The sequence below is a fragment of the Aedes albopictus genome, chromosome 1 (assembly GCF_035046485.1).
Source record: "Aedes albopictus strain Foshan chromosome 1, AalbF5, whole genome shotgun sequence".
Lineage (NCBI taxonomy): Eukaryota > Metazoa > Arthropoda > Insecta > Diptera > Culicidae > Aedes > Aedes albopictus.
Window position 1 is genome coordinate 130,148,945 of NC_085136.1, and position 24,962 is coordinate 130,173,906.

At 44.3% G+C, this 24,962-nt stretch overlaps 1 protein-coding gene across 6 annotated transcripts in view; it reads right to left on the reverse strand.

The window, feature by feature from the left end:
• LOC109422992 (rho GTPase-activating protein 190) overlaps positions 1-24,962 on the reverse strand; it is a 139,138-nt gene that overhangs the window by 8,064 nt on the left and 106,112 nt on the right. For all 6 annotated transcript variants that reach the window (XM_062845368.1, XM_062845372.1, XM_062845367.1 and 3 more), the window contains 4 exons: positions 15,912-16,454; positions 15,453-15,856; positions 15,009-15,372; positions 14,669-14,948 (listed from right to left, as the gene is read on the reverse strand). In XM_062845368.1, coding sequence (XP_062701352.1) covers positions 14,669-14,948; positions 15,009-15,372; positions 15,453-15,856; positions 15,912-16,454 — 1,591 coding nt within the window. The remainder of the gene's footprint in view (positions 1-14,668; positions 14,949-15,008; positions 15,373-15,452; positions 15,857-15,911; positions 16,455-24,962) is intronic.

The following is a 24,962-nucleotide window of genomic DNA, read 5'->3' on the forward strand; positions in this document are numbered from 1 at the left end:
AAAAGAACGGAATCAATGGGTGCCGTAATCGCTTGTTTTCGAATAGGATGAATATGGGAGCGTGAGATTAATTATGGAACACACACCCTATTCACCTTTAAAACAGATATAAAGACCCATTTTGTGAAATATCGATTGTCTATGTGAAATATCGTTTTTTTTACTTTTTAAGCGTTACCTACTGAAGCTGTGGAATCGATTGAACAACCTGGAAGGGCATGCGAACTCTGAAGAAAATGCCGAAGGCAGTGATACGAAAAACGATGTCCTTGAATGTTATTTGGATACTTACTTTCAGAAAGACTCACCGTGTCCAGAAGCAGAATCAGCACCGTCCGAAAATGCTAAAATTTATCAACTTATCAAAGAACTGGAATTGCGCACCAAGGTTCCAATTACAGCACCGCCCTACACCAAGTTGCAAAATCCGAATGATTCATCTTCGAATCCATCCGTGCTACCTACCGCCAAAAAGGAATCTTTCGATATTTTGCGCTATTGGATGGCTGAGCAAGTCAGAAATCCGCAAATGTTTCGGCTGGCGATGGTAGTATACTCAGCACCGTCCACACAAGTTAGTGTGGAAAGGGGTTTCAGCGCACTTAAGCTGATTCTGACTGATCACCGTCAACGTTTGAGTGATGAACGCATTCAGGAACTAATGGTTTTAAAGCTGAATCCTGACTTGCTGGCTGATATTGCGAAGCAGCTTAATGCAGAAATGGACGAGTAAATTTCTCTACGAACCTGTTTCCTATCCTTTGAAGGATACCACAAGTTGTGTGTATCCATATGTATAGTCATGTATTGAATTTCCTTTGAAAAATACATCGAAAGAAATGACATCGTATAGAATGAATTTAAAAATAAATCCAAAACTCAACTGAAACGGTGCACAGAGTAACAAAAATCAATCTTGAATATAAGTAAATGATAATCGAATAAAACAATCTGTATCACACAAGCTTCTTAATATTCCTGACAAAACTTCCCCACACGGTCTGAACCCGCTCCTCAGCTTAGATTTCTTTGAGCACATCCAAAGCAGGAATCCTATACTCAGAGAAACAGAAGTCAAACTCCGCCCGCTTCTCATCGATCAAATTTCCAACGGCTGATTCAAATTTTCAGTCAGTTGTTGTCAGTCAGTTGACCAGTTGTGGCGTTGGCATCGTTTTTGCTCCTGTTTGACGTTTGCTCACTAGCGCCACCTAGTGATGGCCCGGTCATACGCTCTATGGGGAGGGGGGGGGGGGCGTTGGGGTTACGGCCGAGCGTTACGATTCATGTAACAATTTTAGGTTTTTCATACAAAAAAGCGATACGAAGAGGGTAAAACATGCTCCCGGCCTAGTATCTCCGCCAGCAATAGATGATTCGACAGCGACGCCAGCGGCATTTGTCATTCATAGCTACAAGCGTGTGAGTAGTAATTTTCAAGAGTGTGATGACGTCAATGGCTCCATTCATGTTGTTGACATCGTGACGTCATGCTCGTTTGGATACAGATCTTGACAGTTCGTTAGGATACATTGATTAACCTTCGCGGATCTATGCATACTCTACCATAGAGTCTATGTATTAAGTTTTCAGTTCAAAACCGAATTAGAGGCATTTTTTCTTTTACTTCCGCTGCATTTGCCTTGCGTTAAACACAATGTCGGAAGTGGGGCGCTGTATTGTACACCTGGTACTCTATACAGCGCGCCACTTCCGATAAAATGCAGCGGAAGTAAAAGAAAAAATGTCGCTTATTCGGTTTGGAACTGAAAACATTTAGCTATAATACAAACCATCCAGATATCTAGTTTAAAATTTGATACCGGGAACTCCCTATTTTTCTAATGTATTGTATCAAACCGTATTCATTGCGACAGAGTAAATAGTCGTAAAACGTCGTGAACGTTTTCATGTTATTTGGTGGATTTTTTGAATATGGAAAGGAAAATGCAGTTTGAAACTTTGATAGCGATTTTGTAGCAAAAGCAAAACCATAGCTTCTAATCACTACTAATAAGCCGTGATTATAAATCGACCCATTTCCTTTTGGCGACGAGTACATACATTTATGCACCATCTTGCTCACTGTGGGGCTTGCGCTTTTATTCCGCCGGCATGTAGCCGAGATGCATTTTCATCAGTCGCCAATTCCGTAATGTACAAGATCAGATCAATTTGATTCATTATGAAGCACCCAAATTAACAGAAAAGTGTTTGTTGTAAAGAAATAAAAGTGTTTACATGTTAACGGCACAATGCTAATTTGCTCCGCGTACGTTACGTAGCAGCTCTCTCTCTTGAGTTCATGATATATCATTTTGACAGCTTCAAGTGGGAACATGAGCTGGTTTCTCACGAGTGAGTTTTTGATTAGTGATGCGACGAGGATCTTTATCTCGCGCGAATGATTCGATGGAAAAGTCTCGTTCATGAATTTCCAGTCTGCTCTGAATAGAAGCAGGTGACATCATGCGTGAGTTATGCTTCATGAGATTTGGATACGAAAACATCGTGCTCGAATCTCTTCATACATGAGTTTTGAGAATTTGATATTTTACCAACACTGGAAGATAACTTTCAGGTGATATCTCTTTCAATGGACATTTAGAGTAAAGTTACGAAACCGTAATATAGCTATTTCATAATGACGCTTTATTGAAATTGATAGTTAAGATAGGTAATGACTAATTTCATAAGATAGACTTATGGATAGAACAAAAACAGCGTAAAATCATGCAGACGGAATCGTAAATCGATTACGTTCTGATTGATGAACGAAACTTCTCCGACATTATCGACGTCAGGACCTTTCCAGCGCTAACATCGTTTTCGACCACTAGGTACCTGGTGATCGTCAAACTGCTCCCAATGGAAAAAATGGGAGTTGGGTAACTCTAGCTGAGACCGGCCCACTATATACACCTTGTCTTTAAAAATGTTTGAGGTGACGATTTTCTGAAAGTCTTCGCTAAAAAAGTAAGGGAAATGCATTTGGTTACTCAAATTGAAGGTCCCCCCGTTAGTGCCACATTTTTGCAGACCCCTCGATTTTGGTCAAATGGTGGCTCATTTAAACCGTTATAACTCAAATGTTTCCCAGAAAACCACCTCAAAACGAATTGTTTTTGAAAAGAGGAAAGATAGAGCTACAATTTACAATAATAAAAAGTTGGGTCGGCCATATTGATTTTGGCCGCCATCTTGAATTTTTATACCAAAACATTTTTTTTCACCATGATGGCAACCACCGATTTTCAAAATTTTTGCATCAACTGAAAGCTGAGACATTCTCTAATAATCTCTGAAAGAAATCCTAGAGACGGAATCTCGGGTGAAATTGCTGGAATTTCCAGGAATACTTTCTGGAAGTCCAACAAAACTTCTACTGACATTCGAAAAAAAAAAACAATTGGGAAAATCTCGGATGGAATTCTTGAAGGATTCCTGGAACTCATTAAGAAACCCCCGATGAAATCTCTTCAAATCTTTGAGGGAATCCTAGAATGAGTTTCTGGAGAAATCTCAGATGGAACCTTTCAATGATCTCAGAAGAGATCCCAGAGAGAATTTCTGAAGGAACCCCGAAAAAATCTCAGATGGAGCTCCCTGAGGAACCGCACAAATCGCAGAGGGATATTCTAGAGGAATTCTAGTATAAATTTGTGGAGACACCACGAATTAAAATTTTCATTTCCTGGAGGAATCTCAGGAAAAAATTCTGGGGAATCCTAGGAAAAAATTCTGAATGAGTTCCGAAATTAATTTGTAGAGAAATTTTGGAAGGAATCTGGAAACTTCTGAAGTAATCTCCAAATGTATTCCTTAAAAAATCCAATAAAGGATCTCTGGAAGATCCGGGAAAACTTCCTCAAGAATCCTGGCAACCCAACTAACATTTTCAGCGCTATAAGCTTCAGTCAACGCTGAATAAAAGGAAAGTTAGTCAAATATAAACCATAAGCTAATACACGGCTGCTAAACAAGCACCATACAACTACCAAACTCGGTTTTCTGATATCAATCACTTGTAACTGGGGCTGCCTTTACTGCATTCTATTCCAACTCCGGGAGATTTCCCGGAAGATGTAAAAACTTGAACAAATCGAATAGGAGTCCCCACTAACAAAACACACTGAAATAATTCTAAGAGCCTATTTTATCAGACACTACACATACATTGTACCCCCAGTCTGACACGTTCACTTCAAATGAATCATTATATGTACGTATCATACCATAAACAGTTCCGAATGAAAAGCCTTCTAATAAAACTCAAATGACACTTGCGCATATCGGAGTTATATGCACATAACACGATCGATACATTAGCTGTGCATATAACTTTAGCCGGGTGGAAAAGCAACATTGGCAGATAAAGTGGAATACGTTTTGCATAATTTCGCACTTCCAGTAAGTGAGCTTCGTGGTCGTGCGGCTAGCGGCGTCGGTCATTAAGACGTTGTGAGTTCGACTCCCGCTCCAGCCTAAGGAAACTTTTTTTCAAAATGTGAAGGATATTATTGGAGTTGCATATACATTGGCGCACCTAGCCAACATGATAGAAGCAAAATGCAAGACATATAACAATATGATGGCAATCTGAGAGTCATACCATATGCGTCGCATACAACTCTCACATACAACTCGCATATAACTTTCACATACGTGAAACCTTACGTCGGACGTAGTGCACTGGACAGCGGACCTGGTCCTCTATCCAGCGCACTGTGCCCGACGTACGTCCGACACACGGTTTAGGAGATACTTCGATTTTCGCGTGTCAAAAATTCCGATTTTCAACTGCACGAACAATATAGGGCTTGCATAGAAGCTTCCGTCCATATGTACAACACAGTAAATCAGCATCAAGCCGTGTTAAGGACGCTTTGTTTACGTTTACATTCACAATACATGTTAGTTGGGATATGCAGCAGCGTATTTTCCCTGTCATCTTGCGATTACTTCAGCTACTTGACCACCAGCTAGTGTAACGGATATGTTCTTGATGAAATATATCGTAGCTGTGGGATTCTGTATATTAAACCGTTCGGGAATCCTCACCGGAACGAACCCGGACAGCCGGACACTATAAACGACCTCCAAGCGGATCCCGCACATTGCTCCTTCTTTACTGCTCTGCTGTCTTCACTCGACTGACAACAACACGCTTAATGTAAACTACTCAACTGTCATCAGTTAGCATGTGTTATCACCGTTATCACGTATAACATTCCAAATATCTTATTGTGCGTTGCATGAAAGACACATTTATGGCGACTACTTTTCCAGGTCTTGAAAGATGGTTGAAATTCAATCGCGGTGCAAACACCACGTGTAGTCGCAGCAGTCATCACATCACCCGGCCACGTGGTGAACTTTTTTCATGAAATATCAAAGAACTCTATGATGGAAAATTTGAAAACCAGGTCTGTTGCCTTAGGCGACTATCTCGCGCGTATCTTTGACTGCGACCAAAAGTAGTCGCCAAAGTAGATTTTATTTTGATTCTTATAATATATGGATTATTACAGGGCACCACATCTCGTTTTTTCTCCAAAACCGTAATTTTACGTTTTTAATCCATTTCCAATAGCCAATTTCCCAATCAGCTAAATTTGTCAACTACCATGTATCGGATCGCAATCCATTTTTAATCAAAAACAGTTAATTTAAAACGACTACATCACTTTAACGAATTTCGCCCATTGTAGTGATCTCCTGCTTGACTGGAACTATTTCAACGACAGCAAAATGTACTGTTCCATTTCAGAGTTTTAACCTTTTTATTATATGCAACTTTTCATTCAATTTCTTTACTTGGCTTCACTTTCTTTTTTTTTTTTTTTAAGAATTTGTGTTTTCGGCGATTTTATTTTCCTTTAACTTTCGTGCAGAGCAGAAAAACCTGGCTCGAAGAGAATCGTTTCAAACTTCATGTATCTTCAACGTTAATCCATGTAACTTCTCTCCTCTTTATTTTTTTTAAATCTTCACTGTGACCAAGACTGCTCCTCAGCTTAGTATTCTATGAGCCCTTCCAAAGTTTTTGACTGAGAGCTTCCTCTGCCAATGAGCCTTTTTTTTATATGTATATCGTGTGCCAGGCACGAAAATACTCTGCCACAGAAGTCAAGAAAATTTTCTTTACAAAAAGTTCCTGAACTGATCGGGCATCGAGCCCGTCGCCCTCAGCATGGTCGTGCTGAATACCCGCACGTTTGCCGTTTCGGCTATATGGGATCAACTTTGATTACCGGTCAACGGAAATTGATCTAATTGATTTTTCATTATTGAGTATTTATTTCATCTATACAAATTCCACTGTTTCCCATCTAGAGGTTTCCCAGTGTTTTAATTATCGGTGACCTCAAACTGCGTTACATGTGTTTTTCTTTATCTAAAACACGGACACGTTTATTTCTTCCAGAGAGCTTTTCGCTCTTTGAAGGAAGCACGACACTAGACAACGGACTAGCATGTAACGCCCAGTGGCACAGCCGAAACTTTTCCTGACAGCTGCGTCGGGAATCGAACACGCGCTCCTCAAAACGATGTGACTAAATGCTTGGTGACATAAAGCCGCACGGCCACGAATGTGTTTCGTTGATTAGCATGATAGTATTTTTTTTACTGTGTCGAATCTTATTGTTCTTTTTTTTTACAATCTTTAAGTTGCCATTAAATGCAGCATCACTAACTACTTACTTCACAGGTCCGATGTGAAACATTTCCGTCCTGAGCGATTTCTCGCCAACCAGCCTATAGCCAGGTCTTATTTTTATCGACTTCCTCTATTGCTTTTGTTGAAGTTGCGTCGTCATGACCCTCTGCCTCTGCCTGCGATATCCTGCTAGGTTGCAGTCTAACCACATACTAACTTCTCTAACGCTTGCTTGCCGATTTCTTTCTTTCATTCTCGCTACTTTCCCTCTCGAAGCATGCCGCTTGTTCAGCTTGATGTTATTACGTTTATTGTCGTAGTCAATTTTTTTGCAAGTACAAGTGAAAATATACATTATGGCCAACTCACTTTACACCCATAAAGATTCTCGACCGGATAGAGCATTCAGTTCTCTTCCTTGTGATCAGTCATGCACAGCCTTATCAATAAGGCTGAATATACAGCAGATATACATACATATTTCATCGTATGTCTGAATGGCCTTCTACAATGACGACATCTATTCAGAATGTCATCATATCTTGGCATCAAACTTAATAAGATTTCTTACCAACGATGGTTATCATCAATTAGGCTCTTTCCACCTGCATGAACATTGTACCCACATCAGATTCAATGTCCAAAACTTTAAGCAACACCACAGTTTCCACAATCTGCCGATCTTAATGCTTCAAATTTGCAATCCATCGGCTTTCTTACTAATCTACCTGAAGACACCTACTTAAACATTTCAACTATGCTGGTTGTTGCCACAGGTCGCCACCATGACTGCAACGCAGCCCTTTCCCATGGAATACGCTCTTCGGAAGCAGTGATGTACTAAGCATCAGCCATAATCAGGGCCACAATATATTTCGCCCTCCGGGGGCAATAAGCTGTCCTTTCCCAACCGCTCTCCGAGAGCAATGCCATGCAGTGCACCACCCTCCCTCCGGGGGCAATGCTATAGCCATTCTTTTCCAAACGCTCTCCGGGAGCAACGCCGTGCAATGCACCAGCCAAACTTTATTCCGCCCTCCGGGGGCAACGGTGCTACGCACCAGCCGCTTTTGAATCCGCCCTCCGAGGGCAACGTATTTGCCTTTTTTTTCCAAACGCTGTCGTAGAGCACCACCGCTCTGCTCTTGGCTCTGCTGCACTTTCTAACTGCAACCACCAATTCACCAGGATCCTGCAGAACAGGACTTGTTGCGACCTGCTTTCCACCGCGATTCAGTTGATTTTCTATATCGACCAATACTCAACCCACTTACCATTTCACGGTCCCAATCCTTGTCGCCACTGTGGGATTCTGTATATTAAACCGTTCGGGAATCCTCACCGGAACGAACCCGGACAGCCGGACACTATAAACGACCTCCAAGCGGATCCCGCACATTGCTCCTTCTTTACTGCTCTGCTGTCTTCACTCGACTGACAACAACACGCTTAATGTAAACTACTCAACTGTCATCAGTTAGCATGTGTTATCACCGTTATCACGTATAACATTCCAAATATCTTATATGGATTATTACAGGGCACCACAGTAGCAATCCATGACTCCTATGTAGATTTAAGAAATTAATAAATCTGTCATTAGTTCTTTAAGCGTTCAAGCAAACACACGCGTTTTATTCACTCTGCTGCCCATTAGGTTATGGGCCCAGTGAAAGTTCTGTGAAGAATCGAAGATGCAGCAAGCAAATCCTGGAAGAAGCGGATCCGGAGACTCGACGGCCGTTACGGGATCTCAAGCTCGGGCAGCCACGCAGAATTACTCCACACAGAACCACCCGGCAATCGAACGCCTGGTCGGCCGCGAAAACTGGCGAACATGGAAGTTCGCAGTACGGACCTTTCTGGAGGTGGAGGACCTCTGGGACGTGGTGCAGCCTACACCGGATGCCGACGGAAATCTCCCAGTGGTGGATGCGCGGAAAGACAGGATTGCAAGAGGCAAAATAATTTTGCTGATCGATCCGGTGAACTTCATCCACGTCGAAGAAGTGAAAACGGCGGCGGAAGTCTGGAAGAAGCTAACCAACACCTTCGAAGACACGGGGCTAACACGCCAGTGGGCACTGCTGCACAAGCTCATCACAACCAACCTCAACAGCTGCGGTTCAATGGAGGCCTACGTAAACCGGATGGTTTCCACAGCGCACCAGCTGATTGGAATCGGGTTCCCGCTGGACGATAAGTGGATTGGTATGCTGCTGCTAGCTGGCCTGCCCCAGGAATATCGTCCAATGGTGATGGGCCTGGAAAATTCGGGAATCGAAATCACAGGTGACATCATTAAAACAAAATTGCTCCAGGAGACGGACTCGTCAGTGGTTACCATGGAACCAGCGTTTGTTTCGGCGAAGAAAAATTCAAGCGGTTTCCATAGCAACGCGAACACAAGCCCGAAGGGAAAAGGACCGAAATGTCGACGGTGTGAAAAATTTGGTCACATCGCGAAATACTGCCAAGCCAAAGGACCAGCGAAGCGGAACGGACAGGACAGGAAAGGGGACGCCTTTTGCACCGTTTTGTCTGTACAGGACGCTGCTGCGGACAAGAGTTGGTATTTCGATTCGGGTTCAGCCAAGCACCTCACCAACAACAAGGTCACTTCGTACGGGAAGCAAATGGTAGCATCTACGCGGCGAACAAGGGCATGATGAGAATCGTTGCGGAAGGATCTGCCAAGCTACAGCCCACCTGCAATCTCGATGCGGTCGAAGTGCGAAATGTCGAGCTGATTCCGGAACTGGCAGTAAACCTACTGTCAGTAGGTAAGATTGTTGACCAAGGCCATACTGTTACTTTTAGGAAGACTGGATGCGAAGTGGTCAATCCTACACGCTAACGCCGCTCAGCACTAAAGTGCATAATTTCCAGACTACACCAAAAATGTGTAACCCTTGCACATTTACAAAATCAGCTCCAGTGTCCGCAAAATCGTTAAATTCGCAAAAATTTTCGTACGCCAATCTAACTCGGTTTACTAGTGACCTTGGAAAACAAAAACAAATCAACATTTCGCATCTAGACGAGTGTACGAGCTGTTTTTTGAGAATGTGTAACTGTCACTCATTTTTGTGTGGTCTGGAAATTATGCACTTATGAGTAGGTCTTACACATTTTAGTGCTGAGCAGTTTTAGCGTGTAGCGGCAAAGTCATCGCTACTGGATGTCGTTCGAATGACCTGTTCAAGCTAGAGCAGAGAATCCCTGAGGCGCTCGCCTGCTCACCCCGAGAGACGGCGAAATTGTGGCATCAGCGAATGGGGCACCTGAGCTCCGGGAATTTGGCGAAGCTCAAAAACGGACTTGCGATGGGTATCAAATACGATGGCACGGACGGCGGAGGCTGCAAAATTTGTGCCGTCGGGAAGCAAGCGAGATTACCGTTCAACCACGTGGGAACACGGGCCAAGGAAGAACTGGAGCTGGTCCACTCGGATCAAACTCGGATATATGCGGGCCGATGGAGCAACCGTCATTGGGTGGAGCCCGTTACTATTTGTCGTTCACCGATGACAAGACTCGGAAAATATTCGTCTATTTTCTGCGAACCAAATCGCAGGAAGAAGTGCTCCAGAAATTCAAGGAATTCCACAGCATGGTCGAGGGGCAAAGTGGCAAGAAGCTTAAGGTGCTCAGGACGGATAACGGCTGGGAGTTCAAGAACAGAAGCTTCCAAAACTTTCTGAAGCAGTTGGAAATCCGTCATCAAACATCAGCTGAATACACTCCCGAGCAAAACGGTCTTGCCGAGCGTGTCAACCGGACGGTGGTGGAACGCGCGAGGTACGAAGCAAAGCTGCCCAAATCATTCTGGGCAGAAGCCGTGGCAGCAGCAGTCTACCTCATCAATAGGTCACCAACCAAGGGTATCGACGTGACGCCGGAAGAAGCCTGGACGAAACGGAAGCCGAATCTTTCCCACATCCGAATTTTTGGTACGGGCGTGATGGCGCACGTTCCAAAGCAGAAGCGCCAAAAGTGGGACCCAAACGCTGAAGAGTGCGTGCTGACGGGATACGATGACGAAACGAAAGCTTATCGCCTTTACAACTTGAAGGCGGGCACGATCTTCAGAAGCCGTGACGTAACTTTTCTGGACGAGGGAGTCCACGAGCGTGAAGTGGTCGTAACTGCGAGGTCAAGCGATCCTGACCGTACATTCGTTAGACTGGATTTCACGGTTCCGAATGTCGACGATGAAGCCCGCCCAGAAGCTTGTGAACAAGTGGACCGCAGCGAGACGGACGACGATGAAGCGATTTCGAGTGATGAGTCCTTTGAAGATGCTGATGACACCGTGACAGATCCTGCGCTACCACCGCACCAAGTTTCAAATCCGCCCGTGTCACAGGCGTTGAGGCAAAGTGGTAGGGAGCGCTTTCTTGCAGGCAAGTATAGAGATTTTCGTTTAGAAACAAAGGGACTGCCGTCGTTAAAATTTTCAGATGATCGGAGGCGTTCCACCGTCCAGCCTACAAACGTTACCGAGGAAACCGCTGCGCCCCCGTCGTCTTCAAATTCAACACCCACCAGCGATGAGATGCAAGGAGGGTTGATGCTCTGCGATAGGGGGCGCCTGCCCCAAGGCAAGTATTCGAATGATGTTGTTCCGTGTTCAGATACTGGTGCCGATTTTCAACAGCCGAAGCTGGACGACCCAACCACGCACCAGGAAGCACTATCTCGTGATGATGCGGAACGTTGGCAGCAGGCGATGCAGGAGGAGTACGACGCGCTCATCTCCAACGGTACCTGGACCCTCGCTGATTTGCCGAAAGGACGAAAGGCAATCAGGTGCAAGTGGGTGTACCGGACCAAGCAGGACGGCAACGGCAACACCAACCGATACAAGGCGAGGCTGGTGATAAAAGGGTACTCGCAACGAAAGGGGGTGGATTATGAGGACACCTACGCCCCGGTTGTCCGTCACAGTTCCTTGCGGTACCTCTTTGCGTTGGCGGCACGGTTGAATCTTCAAATCGACCAGATGGATGCCGTGACAGCTTTTCTCCAAGGCGAGCTTTCGGAGGAAATATACATGGAGCAACCCCCTTGCTTCACGGATGGGCGGAATCAAGCCAAGGTGTGCCGCCTCAATAAGGCCCTCTACGGCCTGAAGCAATCCAGCCGGGTCTGGAATACGAAGCTGGACGCCGCGCTCCGAAAAATGGGACTGGAGAGTACCGTGTATGACCCCTGCGTATACTACAGGATTAGCGACGGCAAGGTGCTATTCGTGTACGTAGACGACGTCCTCATCTTCACAAACTGTAAACGCTGGAAGAAAGAAATAAAGGCAAAGTTAAATCAGGAGTTCAAGATGAAGGACATGGGATCCGCCAAGCATGCTTTGGGTATCAGGATCACGAAGACCGATACGATGGTGACACTGGATCAAGAGTCGTACGTGGAGGCGGTGTTAAGCAGATTCAACATGTCGAATTGCAAGCCGGTGAACACCGCGATGAATGTGAGCGAGAAGTTGACCAACGAGATGTGCCCATCGACTGCTGAGGAGGTCGAAACGATGAAGAATGTACCCTACCGAGAAGCGGTCGGATGCTTGATGTACTTGGCCCAAAGTACACGCCCTGACATCTGTTATGCCGTGAATGTTTTGAGCCGGTTCAATTCCAACCCCGGCGAGAGACACTGGAACGCGGTGAAACACTTGATGCGATATTTGAGAGGAACATCGCAGTACCGGTTGGAGTACCATCGGGACGAGAACTCGGCAATACAAGGGTTTTCCGATGCCGACTGGGCGTCCGACCACGATGATAGGAAGTCGATCACGGGGTACTTGTTTACTGCCCAAGGAGGAGCTATTTCGTGGAGTTCAAAGCGGCAACAGACCGTTGCCCTTTCAACGTGCGAGGCCGAGTATATGGCACTGTCGGCTGCAGTACAGGAGGCGCTCTGGTGGAAGCGGTTGCGAGGATTGTTTGAAGACGAAGTGAAGCTCGAAATCCATTGCGACAACCAAAGTGCCATAGCTGTAGCCAAGAACGGAGGATACCACCCTAGAACGAAACACATTGACATACGTCACCACTTTATCCGCGATGCTTTGGAGAAAGGTGACATTGCCGTATAGGTATTTACATATTCTAAGGTAGTCTTAGATGTCAAAACTGGCTGAGCGGCCATTATTTTTTCACCGTGAGAAATTCTGAAAACAAACACCCCCCCTCAGCAAATTCCTTTGAAATTTGGCTTCCTCTACTTTTCCCCACAAACTAACGGACAAACGGACAACAAACAGGACGCTGCTTAACCTTCCATTATATAAAAACCTTGCGGATCACCAGACAGCAGATGGCCTAACAAAACCGCTGCCAGCTGCCAAACTGGTTCCATGCCGTCAAGCGATGGGAGTTCAGAAGCCAATGGTTTGAGGAGGAGTGATGAAATATATCGTAGCAATCCATGACTCCTATGTAGATTTAAGAAATTAATAAATCTGTCACTAGATCTGTCATTAGTTCTTTAAGCGTTCAAGCAAACACACGCGTTTTATTCACTCTGCTGCCCATTAGTTCTATACGGATTTGATGTCTTTGAAAAAATCTCGTTGCTACACTTGTAGCTTCATGCCCCGGAGTCTGATCCGTTCCTTCATCGCCGGGCGCTTCCGAACTGTGGGTGGGTCAGTCGAAGAAGCAGCAACAAAGTCTGCAGGATCGTTCTCCTTTTAACGGTGGACATCGGTGGTTTCGGGTTTAACTTGCGCTTTTCATCCTTCTTCTGATTCAGAAAAACGACACTCTCTTTTCATGTGATCGAATTTCGGGCAGTGATGGCAGACGATACTCTAACGTCTGATTTAGACGGTGCAAGTGACTTCATTCCAGTCAGTTGAAAATACCAAATTGAATGCGAATTGAACGTGTAAACACCACCGTTCATCTCACTTGAGCAACTGACTTGACTTGAACGAAAGTTGAACATGTTCAACTTTTTTATTCAAGTCAAACGAAATCATTTCACTTGCCCCGTCTGAACACGCGATTCATGTGAGTTGAATTCAAGTCATCTGTCAAATGAGCTGAATTCAATTCAGTTTGCTTACGCACCGCACGAGTTGAACAATGTAACCACTTGCTTCAACTGAGATGCATTCAAGAGCATGCAAGTGGACACTTAAGTCATTTGCTCAGTCTAAACACGTCGTTCCATTGGATTGATGGGGTCTGTGTCATTTAGCATAAGGCCGTTTGGCATAAGGTCACTTGGCATAAAGATATTTGGCATAATGGACACTTGGCATAATGAAGAAGGGTGCATTTCGATGCTCAGATGCTTCAGATGCTCGTTTGAATTGAACAGTCTAAACCAGGCATAAGGTCTAACTACGGCACGCAGCATGGATTCCGTGCGACCAGACCACTTCACTTCAAACATTCTTCTAGTAACTTATGCATAATAATTACCGTCGTCAGTTTTTTCTCCGGATCTCGCTCGAATATCGATAGAAGGCTGTTAAGAATCAACAATACTTTAAGTTTTCGCTCAATCCCACGTTCGTTAGCCTCTGGAACATGTGTTCCATTTCATGAAGGTGGTTCTCCATATCGTCACTATCGGTGTACCTACGTGAGATTGCAGATCTCTTTGAGGATTGATAGTTTGGTGGTAAGGAAGTCTTCTGGTAAGAGTTCTTGGGATTGCCTTGCCTGAATTGCACTTCTGGATCAACGATTGTTGCATGATCCCAACGAATAGCGAGATTGTTACTTGGGGCTTGGCATCTTTATTCTTCTAGGCTTCTGTGACGGGAACCGTTGGAGCAGTCGTGACAAACTTCCAAAACTATTCACCTGGAATTTCCTAGTTTCGTAATTATCGCTTCCAAGCTTCGAGATTTAAAATTTGTTTTCATTTTGACAACTTCCGGCAAATCCGATTACTTCGACGCTTCGAGGGATTTGAAATTCAACTAACCGAGTACTAAATAAATGAAAAGCATCCATTCAAGCCTGAACTTACCTCACAAAGTGCTGGAAAATGAAGCTCAATATGGCAAAATTACTCGGCGGGAGCTTTCCCAGCAGCGATCTGAGTGCAATCAACCTGCAACTTCGGTCCGTTTTAACCTCCATGTTGAGACTGCTGATGGCTTGCAGTGGCCGAGAACCGGCAATCTCCTCCAGTTCGGCCATCATCTCCGCACTGAACAGCGATGGTAACCGTTTGGCGAAAAAGTCCTTGAGTGCGGTGGCCACTGCGTTCACGGGAATATCCAGCTTTTCGATGTCCACGTCGACTTCTGTTGAATATGGAAGGAAAGTTAAAGAAAATGAATTCGATTTTGTCACATTTCATTTACCTTCATCAAACTTCTGATACAGCAAATCGACATGAGCCCTGTTGCCCGGCACTCGGTAGATGCCCTCCGAATCCAGCCCCTCCAGTTCGATAAATTTGACACATTTCTCCACAAACAGTGGCACCAGATTTTTATCCGATTGCTTAAAACTAGCTAACGACGGTTGTTGCGGAATCGGAGGCGCGTTTTTGGCATTCTTTCCGCTGGTTCCCTTGCTCGATCGACCAGCCGTCTTCTTCGCATTGGAGTCCGAATCCTTGGAATCTTTGGAACTGTTCTTGCTGCTGTCGATCTCCTTGCCGAACCAATTTTTCTGCTTGGTGATCAACTTTTCCCGATCGCCCATCTTCGGGAGGACACCGAACTGAAAGATAATAGAATATGATTTGCGTTCAAGAAAAATATTCTAGTAATCCTTTCTCGTGGTACCCGAAGAAAACTTACAATCGGGGAATTATTATCCCTCGGCGAGGACACATCGATGCTCGACTCGTCTTCCTGCTTGTCCTTGTCCATGCTCACGTTTTTCTCGTTCTTCAGCTTCTGGTACATCATGGGCATCCCAAGGGCCGACCCTATCTGGCCGCCTCCCGGAACACCGACCATCATCGGTTGACCTCCGCCATCGCCTCCCGGGCCTCCTCCGCCGCCACCAAACGGCCCCAGAGGAATCTTCGGTGGCTGAACTGGAATGGCGGTTCGCTTCTTGCGGTGCCTTTTATGCCCTTGAGGTTTACGGTTGATTTTCGAATATCCATCGGTCGAGCGCTTCCTTTCCAATGAGCTGGAATCGCTCTCCGAATCGGAATATTCCGGAATGTTGAATACTGTTGGAAACGTGGAACCAGCTAAATAGATGTGATTAATAATGTCAAACTTGGAAACGGGAAAACATTAACTTACTTTGTTCCTTCTCCCGTCGTTGTCGTAGTTTGGCCTTTCCACCGGTCAGATCGATTCCCTGCTGACCGCCCTCCCCTCGTTGCCCTCCCGAAAAGGTAGTAAATAATTGACTCGCTACATTGTTAACCGCATCGCTGAATGCGTCATTGATCTGCTCGTACCCGGCTTCGTCCTCATAGTCCTCGCTGTCGTCCTCCGGCGCTGCCAGCGGAGCATTCTCCAACTGCTGCTGGAGCAACTTTTTGGCTTTTTTCTTTTCCTTCTCCGTCATGGGTTGACCGCCGCTCCCTTGGAAGGGGCCCTGTCCATCGCCCAGGTTCATGCGTGCTATGGCCTCGTTCACTATGGCAAAGCTTTTGAGATTTAGCTTTCCGGGCTGTTTGAGCGTTTGACTAGGACCCTTTGGGCGAATTTTCTTCGCAAACGAACTTTGGTTTGGCCTCCGCCCGGTTGTGAACGCGTGATGGGGATTCATGCTCTTCCACATGTCTTCGTTTTGCTTGTTGTCCTGCTTGGGGATGAGAAATCCATCGTCCAACCAGCCTGAGGTGTGTGAAGTTTAGAACGATAAGAGATTATTTTCGTGAGAATCTTTAAAACAGATATGATTTTTATTATTATGTTAAGACTGAAAGTTATCATACCTATAATGAAGTATTTGCTATACATGGTTACATAACATAATATTAAATCTAACACCCCAGTTTTAGTATGTTACAATTTCTATATTGTTTGCTACATATGTATTCTAATTTGGTCTTAGGTAGGGAATCGCGCTACTTGGGCGGTGGCTTCTATATTCGTCTGTTTGCCACCATAACTCAGTCAAATTTGAACCAATTGACACAACTTTTGGAATGTGGTGAGATAGGTATAGTATCTACCCGTGTACAACATTTCAAGTCAATTGGTTCAAAATTGACTGAGTTATAATGGAAAACAGACGAATATAGAAGCCACCGCCCAAGTGGCGCGATACCCTAATTGTGAATTTATACCCGACAGAGAAGAAATGAAGGAGATAAGGTGAAATCCAGAAAATATTAAGATATTATCGTAGAACATTCTTAAATTTGTCTGTTTGCCCTTCGGCCTTTCGAACTTTCTCGGTAGCACAAGCTCATTGTGGTTGCAAAATGGTGAAGGAGCCTCGAAAATAGCTCTGACCTTGTGTCTGGTCCATACAAGTTCCTACGTCATGCACCGACTAGTCAGCCGATGGCAAAGATCGCCAGCTGTGTGCCTAGCTGGTAGCGCAGCTCGAACGCGAGTACGACCACTGCCCAAGTCACGATCATCATAGGAGACCTAAATCCCTAAACGCTCAGGCAGGCCATGAGGAGGAATACGCACCGACGATTAGAATGTTCAGCGTCCACGAACGAAAATGGCCTACGATTCATCAATTTCGCCGACATGGCCATAGGGTAGCACTTTTTCCAACACAGTCTCCGTTATCGAAAAAGATGAACCAGCCATGATGGCTGAAAGTGTCTATAATATAGTTAAATCAATCAATGAATCCTTTATCGTTACACCTGGAGGTCACCTTAGCGAACGGAATCGAAAACGACCATGTTCTGATTGACAAACGGCAATTCTCCGTCACAACCTATCGTGGCGCTAACATCGACGGTGACCACTATCTGGTAATCATCAACAATGCACGGGTGACCTCACCAGTGACTGTCACGGTACAACCTTAGAACGATAATGAAGGACCATCTGAGTAAAGTCTGGGCTGCAAAACGATGAGTCGATAAGGAAGGCGTCCAACATAGCTCTGGTCCTCACAAGTTCCTACCTTCTGCTTCCACGGGTCAAGCGATGACAAAGACCGCCAGCTAAGAGGTGTGTGCTTAGCTGGTAGTGCAGCCTGGGCAATGTTGTCCTTCTGGCTTCAGCTAGATTGAAGAGGTACGTCTCGAGCGTCTGTTCACCAAGGAGGTGCGGCTCAAACAGCGTCTGTTTTGGCATCCAGCGGCTGAGTAAGAAACGCTGCACCACGCCCAGCTAGATCCAAGATGGTAGCCCCACCAGCGTGGTCGTCCCAGTGTTGGTTGTGGGACAGAACTGGCACGATGGCCCTCCGGCGAGACAGGAGTGTTGGCGTAGGCCCAATAAGCCTATATGGCCAATAAGGACTACGATTGGAAACTTGGAACATGAAAATGCATGTCACTAGGTTTCGCAGGATGTTACAGAATAATCTACGACGACCTACATCCCTGCAACTTCGGCATCGTGGCGTTGCAGGAACTTTGTTGGACTGTACAGAAAGTGTGGAAAAGCGGGCATCGAGCGGCTACCTTCTACCAAAGCTGTGGCACCACCAATGAACTAGGAACAGGATTTATATGGTTGGGAAAGATGCGACAACGTGTGATCGGGTGGCAGCCGATCAACGCTTAGAGTTAAAGGCCGTGTCTTCAACTACATCATCATCAACGTCCACTGCCCACACGAAGGGAGACCTGATGACGAAAAAAAAGCGTTCTACGCGCAGTTAGAGCAAACATACGATGCTTGCTCGCCGCGTGCCGTGAAAATCGTTGTCGACGACATGAACGCGCAGGTAGGAAGGGAGGAAATGTACAGACCGGTAATCGGGCGAAACAGCCTGCACGCCGTATCGAATGATAACGGCCAGCGATGCGTAAACTTTGCAGCCTCCCGTGGTATGGTAGTCCGAAGCACCTTCTTCACCCGCAAAGATATCCACAAAGCCACCTGGAGATCACCATCAAACAGAAAACCAAATCGACCACGTTCTAATCGACGGTAAATTCTTCTCGGATATAATCAATGTACGCACATACCGCAGTGCGAATATAGATTCCGATCACTACTTAGTCGCTGTATGCATGCGCTCAAAACTTTCGACAGTTATCACCACGCGTCGAAGTCGAATCGAGCAGCTTCGTAACGTAGAAGTGGCTGAAGACTACGCGCAGCAGTTAGCAGTGACCCTACCAACGGAAGAGCAGCTTGGCGTAGGGACATCCGATCCGCCATAGGTAGTATCTCGGCTACAGCACTAGGCTTCGTGACTACGAATCACAGAATCGACTGGTACGACGGCGAATGTGAACAGTTGAAAAACGAGAAGAATGCAGCATGAGCGAGAGTGCTGCAACACCGTACGAGATCGAATGAGGCACGTTACAGACAGGCGCGGAACAGGCAGAACTCAGTCTTCTGGATGAAGAAGCGCCAGCAGGAAGAACGAGATCGCTAAGCGATGGAAGAGCTGTACAGCGCTAAGGACACACGAAAGTTCTACGGGAAGCTAAATCGCTCGCGCAGAGGCTTTGTGCCACAAGCCGATATGTGCCGAGATAATCACGGGAATATTCTCACGAGCGAGCGTGAGGTGGTCGAGAGGTGGCGGCAGCATTACGATGAGCACCTTAATGGCGACGTTGCAAGTACCGAAGGTGGCTTGGTAACAGATCTAGGAGTATGTGCACAGGACGAAAGACTACCGGCCCCTGACCTCCAAAAGATTGAGGAGTAGGTTGACCGGTTGAAAAACAACAAAGCCGCTGGAGCAGATCAACTACCAAGCGAGCTTCTGAAATACGGTGGGGAAGCACTGGTGAGAGCACTACACTGGGTCATTACCAAGATTAGGGAGGAGGAATGGATGGAAGGTATCGTGTGTCCCATCTACAAAAAGGGCGACAAGTTGGATTGCGGGAACTATCGCGCGATCACACTACTGAGCGCTGCCTACAAGATACTCTATAAAATTTTATGCCGCCGTCTATCACCGATTGCAAGAGAGTTCGTGGGGTTCGTGGGTCTCGCAGAGGGTTACGGCAAAGTGATGGTCTTTCCTGCTTGCTGTTCAACATTGCTTTAGAGGGTGTAATCAGGAGAGCGGGGATAAATACGAGTGGAACGATTTTCACGAAGTCCGTTCAGCTGCTTGGTTTCGCTGATGATATTGATATTATTGTTCGTAAATTTGAGACGATGGCGGAAACGTACATCTGACTAAAGAGTGAAGCCAGGCGAATCGGATTAGTCATTAATGTGTCGAAGACAAAGTACATGATGGCAAAGGGCTCCAGGGAGGAATCACCGCGCCCGCCACCCCGAATTTATATCGACGGTGATGAAATCGAGGCGGTTGAAGAATTCGTGTACTTGGGCTCACTGGTGACCGCCGACAACGACAGCAGAGAAATTCAGAGGCGCATTGTGGCAGGAAATCGTTCTTTCTTTGGACTCCGCAGAACTCTACGATCGAATAAAGTTCGCCGTAACACGAAGTTAACCATCTACAAAACGCTGATTAGACCGGCCGTCCTCTATGGGCACGAAACATGGACCCTACGTGCAGAGGACCAACGCGCCCTTGGAGATTTCGAACGGAAGGTGTTGCGTACTATCTACGACGGAGTGCAGATGGAAGACGGGACTTGGAGAAGGCGAATGAACCACGAGCTGCATCAGCTGCTGGGAGAACCAACCATCGTCCATACCGCGAAAATCGGTAGGCTACGGTGGGCGGGTCACGTCATCAGGATGTCGGATAGCAACCCGACTAAAATGGTTCTCGAGAGTCATCCGACTGGTACAAGAAGACGTGGTGCGCAGCGAGCTAGGTGGGTCGACCAAGTGGAGGACGATCTGCGGACCCTACGCAGAGTGCGGGACTGGAGACAAACAGCCATGGACCGAGTGGAATGGAGGCGGCTACTATGTACAGCAGAGGCCACCCCGGCCTTAGCCTGATCGGTAAGGTAAGTTACTTTCAGGTGGGTCGTGAACTCACCTCCCACCCTGAACCGAAATATGAGGAAGCTATGGCAGCATCTTTGGCGGCATAAACAGATATTTTGGTCCAGGTGGTCATCAACGTGCCTCAACGAACTTCAGTCAAGATTCAGTAATGTCAGTGGTCTTGCGAGAGGAGAACATGGTACCACAGTAATGGCGTCTTGGGCGGATTATGCAGATTCAACCCGGCTCGGAAAATATCGTTTGAGAGTCGTCATCAGGACGGCGAATGTGTTACGGTTTTGTTTGTTTGAATTTATGTTATAATAAAGAAAATGTGTGAGAAGTATTTTCTATTACATGTTTTACTTGTAAGTACCGTGGAGGGCCCATATTCTGCGCACCTAAGATTTTTTCAATTTCAATCAGCTGTAACAAATTCCAAATCGTACCGGTTTGGCTGAATGTTTGACCGCACATAGTTTTTAGCTTCGTTAATAAGGGAAAAATATCATTCTTATACAAAACACTCAATTTATATGTAAAATCATGAAAATTCTAAAGTGTGTCTTTGTTCCTAATTCTGCGCACCCTTTTTTGGAATGTTCCTTATTCTGCGCACATGGGAAAAACTCCAAAAAGATAACATATTGTAATGAGAACATGATTCATAGATGAAATTCAATTGAATTCTTCATTTTCAACTTTAATACGACATTTCGACCATATTGGAACTTTGCATGTCCCCAACATTGATACTACCTACTTTGATTACTAAGCAAAGGGAATTTCAATCATAATACACAAAAGGATTTTGTAGCATTAGCAATATCGAATACTACTACCGTCAAACGGGGTGACTTGCAACACTTTTCAGCTTCAACTAACACAAAATGTAGATTAAACTCAATTTTAAAATTCAAACTATTTGTAATAGTTTTAATAGCCGGCCCCTCTATAAAATAGAGTGAACAAGTTATAGATTGATTTATTTTTTTATGTTGAAAAAGCCAAATAAGGTCGTTTTTGATACAAGACGTCGTGCGGGGTGACTTGCAACACCCAATGTAAATCCCTTTTCAAGCACGCAGGTATTAATTTTTAGTTTCAAGCATATTTGATAAGTATTCTTGCTACTATTGTGATATCGTTTGGGCTGACATACTTATTTTTACATTTGTTTTTACATAGGAAATTGAATTGTGAATTTTTATATGGAAATAGTGGGCTCAAAAACACCAAGTTACTAATGGTTAATTTAACATAAGTTTTAATGTATTTTTCAGTTCATATAATGATCCTTCAGACTTTTGCTGGTGAATTATTAGTTAAACAACAATATTTCGTTTTTCTGGACCTTGAATTGTTAAGAAAATGAGTGTTGCAAGTCACCCCGTCGAGGTACAATATTTCAAAACATGTGAATATAACAAAGATATTGTAATATTTTTATAAAGTAAAATGGAAATTCATATAGCTCATTATGTATAGAATCCGCATATAGAATATTATTTTTGGGAAATTTTGTTTTCATTCTTTTGCAGGTAACGAGCAGGTGTGAGCCTCGAACATTTTTGTTATTTTTTCAGACTAATGTTAAATTTATGAATATTTTGTTGGAACTATTTTCATAAAAGTAAAAATCATGGCTACTACTCAGATAGTATGTGCACTTTATAGTTCAACTGAGTTTTGGTATGTGAACGTCCGATTTTTATGTTCTGTTGATAAAATAAACAGAAGACATCAAGTGTTGCAAGTCACCCCGCCGTTGCAAGTCACCCCGTTTGACGGTACGTAAAGCTTTTAAGTTATCCACATATGCACATATTAGTAAAATTTACTTTCATTTCCAAGGGCAATATAATCTTTTTCGCCATTACAAGGTGGCACAATCTTTGTTTGCAAACTGAGACTTCTTTCTTGTCTAACTCCAGGGTTTCCACTGTTAAAGAAAATTCCATGTAAACTCACATCATATATCGCATTTGACGAATGCTTGCATACATAAAATTTCCCCCGAGGTTGATAGCAAATGTTTAAAACAAGTCCGGTCAAATTATCAGATCAGAAATGCAAGAATCCTAAATTAGCATGCAAAGTTTATAAACTTACTTATTGAGACGTAATTACATTCACCGAATTGCTAGAAACATAGAATATCCTAGTTATAACTATGGTGGCATTTATATGATGTTCGTTTATTGATTATATGTTAAAAACTTAGTGTTGAAATGTCTGAGCAGAATTAGGACCACTATATAATATTGGTTCCTCCAGTTGACAACCACACATCAAATACGTCGGACGTGCTTTTTTGATCTCTCGTTTTCGATCGCTGCGTGTGAAAAAATGTACGGTGTGCGGAAAAACACTTTAGTGGTCGATTTTAGTGTGCTTCCAATTCGCCCTGAAATTGGAAAAGTGCAGGCTTTCTTGGAGACGGAAATGAATCTCCAGTACGCGGATGTCAGGAGCATACAGTTGCATCATATTCGCAACTGTGTGCTCATCGAAATGGTTTCCACCGATGTCGTCTGTCGATACCAGACAGAGAACAATCTGAAACGAAGAATGCTTTGTAACAACAAAGAGTTTCGGATCCCGGTGTTTGTCGATTGTGATGCAGTAGAAGTGCGTGTGCTTGACCTACCTCCGTCGGTCAGCAACACAGCCGTTAGCGAATTCATGATAAAGTTTGGGGAAGTGATCTCCATAAGAGATGAATCATGGAAGCATTATTTCGCCGGAATGCCAAACGGTGTGCGGGTATTGCGAATGAATCTTTTCCGAGATATTCCTACAACCGTCTCCATACAAAATGAGAGAACGATGGTCGTGTACCCTAATCAACCTAAATTACGCGGGACGTCACACCCCGGGGAGAAGTGCTCGGACTCCAACCCCACTACCATTATCGAGATCCCATCAGCAACATCGTCGCCTGCACCCGATTTGTTCAACCAAGCCGACTTCCCACCGATAGACAACCAGTCGCACAAATTATCTGCCGCACCGAGTGCATCATCGAACGTGCCTATTGTTGAAGAGGTGAAACAAAACGAAGAGGACTGGACTGACATCGACGACAATGACTCGACTTCATCGACAGACTACAGTGTGGTTACACATAAGCGAAGGCGATCGCGAAAACAGGAGAAGAATGATAACAAGAACGCTTGCAATGATTCTCGTTATGATCAGTGTTCCTCAAACACGGGTCATGTAGCGGAACGCATAATTGACATTCTGTCGAAACAGAAAGTTAATCCAGTGCAAAATAAAAAAGGAAAATTCTCTTGATTATATTATGTATAATTAAACTAGAAGGTCGGCTCTGTAAAGCTGTTCACGGCGGGTGAGCCTATAAATAAACGAATTGGTTAAAAAAAAAAAAAAAATATTGGTTCCTAATTCTGCACACCTAAGAAGAACAAGAAGATTAAGAAAGAATTGGAGAAGAAAACTCAATTGTTTTTTGCCGATTCTGATTCCTTGAAGACAGCAGTACAGGATGCGCATGGAAAAGCAGACATTCTCTTCATTATTTATGTCGCAAAATGCTTCAGCTGATGAGGTAACTTTTTAGCAGCTTCGCTAACGGACAAAGATTTTAGGCAATTTTCAGTACATGCAACATCATTTTATTTTTTCGCGAAATAATGGTCGTTGATTTGAAACTTTTTCATTACTATTGAAACAATATTCAAAAAATATATTTGAAGCTGTATTGAACTAGCGTCCGTGATTTTGTAGTAGGGTGGGGCGGGGCAAGATGGGTCACCTAAGGATGGATCACCATAACTTTGTAAATACAAATCATATTGGTTTGTATTCGTCCGCTACTCTTTGATACACTAGTTAGCTATGCTAAAAGTCGATAAAAAGTTTATTAAATTCAAAATATGATGTTAAACAAGCAGTTTTAAAAAGTGATCGATTTTGCGCCGTGAAAAAAGTGCGGGGCAAGATGGGTCACCTTTTAAATAATTCACATTTTCTTAACGAAAAACGTCAAAATATAAGATTTGTTCCGCATTCATATATGCTCCATATCCATACTGAGTAAACAAGAGCTACTAGTAAACATTTTATAATTTTATTTGGAATATAAAAAAACTTTACGATTTGAGTGGTCCTAAGGCGACTTGAAAATCGATGTTTTTACTAAAAAATTATCATAATTTTATGTTATAATTTTGAGCGTTCATTTCGCTTGATTGAAGTCATTTATGAGATAGTCTTGTAATAAAAAATATATAACTTTTGAATGCTCCAAAAATACGTTCAAAATTGAAGGTGACCCATCTTGCCCCGCGACCG